Source organism: Rhagoletis zephyria, unplaced genomic scaffold, assembly GCF_001687245.7.
Source record: "Rhagoletis zephyria isolate East Lansing unplaced genomic scaffold, Rhagoletis_zephyria_1.1 Rzeph_scaffold_01436, whole genome shotgun sequence".
Classification (NCBI taxonomy): Eukaryota; Metazoa; Arthropoda; class Insecta; order Diptera; family Tephritidae; genus Rhagoletis; species Rhagoletis zephyria.
The window spans coordinates 69,971-73,668 of NW_016158520.1; the positions used below are offsets into that span (position 1 = coordinate 69,971).

The window sequence follows — 3,698 nt, forward strand, 5'->3', positions numbered from 1 at the left end:
CTAAAAAGACAAATTTACATTAAACAATAGAAATCGCAAAAATTAGCAAATAAAATACTCGCTTTGTTTTGTTTTGTTGTCAAATTTCTGAGAAATGTGAATTCACCACGATGCGATACAGAAAGAACAAGGACCAGGGATGTAATTTTAAGTAAATCTATTATTCAGTGGCAAGGCGCAGAGCGTTCGGGGCAGCAATATTAATTTGTATCAAATATAACATTAAACGGTGGTTCTAATACATTTTTTGATATTATTAACCAGAGTACATACATTATATGGTATTTCTTTCAAAATTAATGTACTATATGAACTTTTTTTTCAAATATTTCTTAAGTTTCTTTCATGAGTGCTGAAAAGCAACCATGCGTGTAAGAAATTGTGTGCTACCTAAAATTTCACCTCTGGAAACTTTATCCCCATAAAGGACTTCACCACAGTTTTTTTTACTGGATATACTGAGCTCGGTGACGAATATGCCCGGGATGAAATTATAGGTCCATAGGCCGTATAAGCACGCAGGAACAAAAATCAATTAACTTCAAATAGTTTCAAAAAGTATAGTGCAAAACGAAATTTATTAAATAATTCCACAAAACACACACATAATTCCACATAACATACATAAATGACTCATTTTATAAACGATTTAAATAAAACGCATTCATTAACCTTTTTTGTGAAAGGGCCTGTGCCAATTGAAAGAAAGTACTCCGGATTGTAAATTTTTGACAACTATGACGTAAATGAAAATGTTCAACCCGGCCGGGCTGAAGTATTTTTTTGTTCTAATGTTATTACTAAGACGTCTAATAAATGCATGGCTTTTAGTTCTAGAAGAATCAAAGTCAGTAAAGACAAGTATTTTTTGCATAATTTCTGCATTTTAATTGCTCAACTTCTTTTGCACCAGAGCAAATGCCAAAAATTTCCAGCAGTAAAAAGGTACGAATTGGCACAGCAGAAATGTAAAATTTTCTCACCATAATAAAAAGTTGTTTCATCATGGAACTTTTCTACTAATTGACATGGAATTACTATCTCAACGCTGCCACTGAGGGTCTTTACCAACTGATAAAAATGAGAAAATTTGGAAAGATCAAACAACGCATTCATTTTTACTTAGCTCGTATGACTACGCAAAATTTTGACAGCTTGTAAATATGTATACACATAAAGTTGTTAGCGGTAATAAAGAGTCTAAATAAAAATGGAGCCTGGAAAAGAACAAAAAGCGTACGTTAGTTTTCAATTATTAAATAAATCAAATTTATTTGCGAATATTTGTTTATTCTATTTATATATTATATTGATAAAAGAACCTGGCAGCTTACACTTTGCCTAAAATCTCAAGTAACATTAAATCCACAAATGAATACATTGCTTGTATTACCTTCAATATCGCCATGTATAAATTTTAACAGCACACAAAAATAGAGCTTTCGCACGAGCATTTGTTTGTTTTTTCAACACCATTTATAATTTTCTTTTAATAAATTCACGATTTGTCAAATGCTTAAATTTATTTATCTAATAATGCAGCACACAACCCTGAAATCTATGAAAACACAACCCAGTGCCTTCCTCAAGGGTGAATATAGCTACAACAACGCCGATTACTAGTCAGCAACCCAAAAAGGTTGACTACTGTCTATACTGTGGTCCCTACGCGCATTCCTTGTTGGAACTGACCGGGGGCTCCAGAGTAGTGTTTTTTGTTAATTACTACAGCAAAATGCTCGAAAATATGCTGTCTGAAGTAACAAACAGTGGAAGTGGAAACTGTGATCCGGCGTCTATAACAGGGTTTCGTTCGCGCAAAAATGGCTTCAAGGTTAACGCGAAGGGGGTCATACCTACTAAAGGTTCCTCAAAGGTAGAGTACCAGAGAACTGAATTTGCCCATATCGCACACCGCCTTCAAAAGTCACAACTTAAAATTTAGCATTTTGCACAATGCTAAATGCAATCTGCACAGAGCTTTTATTTACCTTTCAGCAAAAGCGAGCATATTTTTATTATTTGTTAAAGAAAACCTAAGGTAAATTCGTCCTTGCCCATATGATTAGCATGCGCTACAAAATAATTTTTCGCATTTTCTGACGAACGTACTATTTTGAGTTGTGACCCTTTTGAAGACGGTGTGCGATATGTCTATACGTATATTTCATAAGTGCTAAAGTTCGTCTACAAAATGATTTTTGCTGGGGCTAAAATATGGCGGAAAGAACCACAATTTTATTGCAGGGAAGTGACATCGATGGTGCAAATATGGTTTACACACATGATTCAATAATTATTGAATCATGGTTTACACATACATACATACATGCGTGCATATATCGAATATTCAAGAGTGATTCATTTACAAAGTGATTTTTGCTGATGCTAAATCGAATAGATGGCGGGAAGACCCTCAATTTTATTGCAGGGCTGTGAGCACGATGGTACAAATGGTGGTTTATTTGCTTAATGTGTTCGCATAGTGGCTTTTGTTGGCCACGCCCCTTTGTACTTTAGAAAAAAGCGGAACAGCGTCATGGAATAAAATGCTAGTAAGAAAAACAGCTGATGGCATGATGCTTAATGTAATTCATATTAACAAAATAATTATTTGTGGTGCTTTTAGAGTTGAAATTGACCAAATAAACCTATTTAAATATATAATAAGATGGAAAATACTAGTTTTCTAAGAAAATTGCATCGGAAATTAACATATTAATCAGCTGTTCATAAAACTAGCAACTTCTTGCTGGTTTTGCGTTTTCGTACTTTCTTGCATATTTCACTCATTGGGAGTAAATATTGGCTTACTCTCCGAAATTTGGTTACTGGCAAGTTACTGGATATTTTTTGCTGGAGAATACGAGAACACAACTATTATTATTTTTAATAAGAGCAATGTATACGTATTGTACACTTATACGCCCTAATTATACGCACTTATTTATGGTGTATTTTTTTAACGTATGGTAGCATACATTTTGTGTTACTGTCAGCCATTGCTATTTCTGCTTGTTTGTGAAATGTGCAAACGTTTGTGAAGACATTTATAAACGCGTTTTACTTAATTATACCTTTCATGAGCATGAAATGGTATTATAACTTTGGTCCGATGTTTGTAAGTACCAGAACAAAAAGAGATAGACCCATGAAAATGTATACTTATATGATCAGAACGTCGAGCTGAGTTGATTTAGCCATGTCCGTCTGTCCGTCTGTCCAGCGAAAATAACAAAGATCGGGTCACTATAACCTGCAGCCCCCATACAACTGATTGTTCAGATATGAGGTCTTTTATCATAACTCCTCCATTCATGCAGCTAGGAACATGAAATTTCGCACCATTTTCACTCATTATTAACAGAATACTTACAGTGAAAATAACAAGGATCGGATGACTTCAACATATATCTTCCATACATCTTATTGTTCAGATATGGGATTTTACTGTAAAACTCCTTTATTTGAACAGCTAAAACCGATAAATTTCGTAAGATATTTTATAAATAATAATACAAAGTCTACTGAGAAAATCGTCAAAATCTATGCTGTATAAGCTTTATCTCCTATAGCACTGATTGTTAAGATACCAGTTTTTGCCATATATCTCCTTTATGTATGAAACTAAACCCAATAAATTGTGTTACCGGTTTACATACCGATCACATAGCGGTGAAAATCACTTAGATTGGTGT

General features: G+C 33.9%; 1 protein-coding gene across 1 annotated transcript in view; it reads left to right on the plus strand.

Annotated features, from left to right (window-relative positions):
- Positions 1–1,620: 1,620 nt before the first annotated feature.
- Positions 1,621–3,698, plus strand: part of LOC108364007 (serine palmitoyltransferase 2-like) — a 43,743-nt gene continuing 41,665 nt past the window's right edge. The window contains exon 1 of the mRNA XM_017617547.1: positions 1,621–1,876. Coding sequence (XP_017473036.1) covers positions 1,736–1,876 — 141 coding nt within the window. The 5' untranslated portion in view covers positions 1,621–1,735. The remainder of the gene's footprint in view (positions 1,877–3,698) is intronic.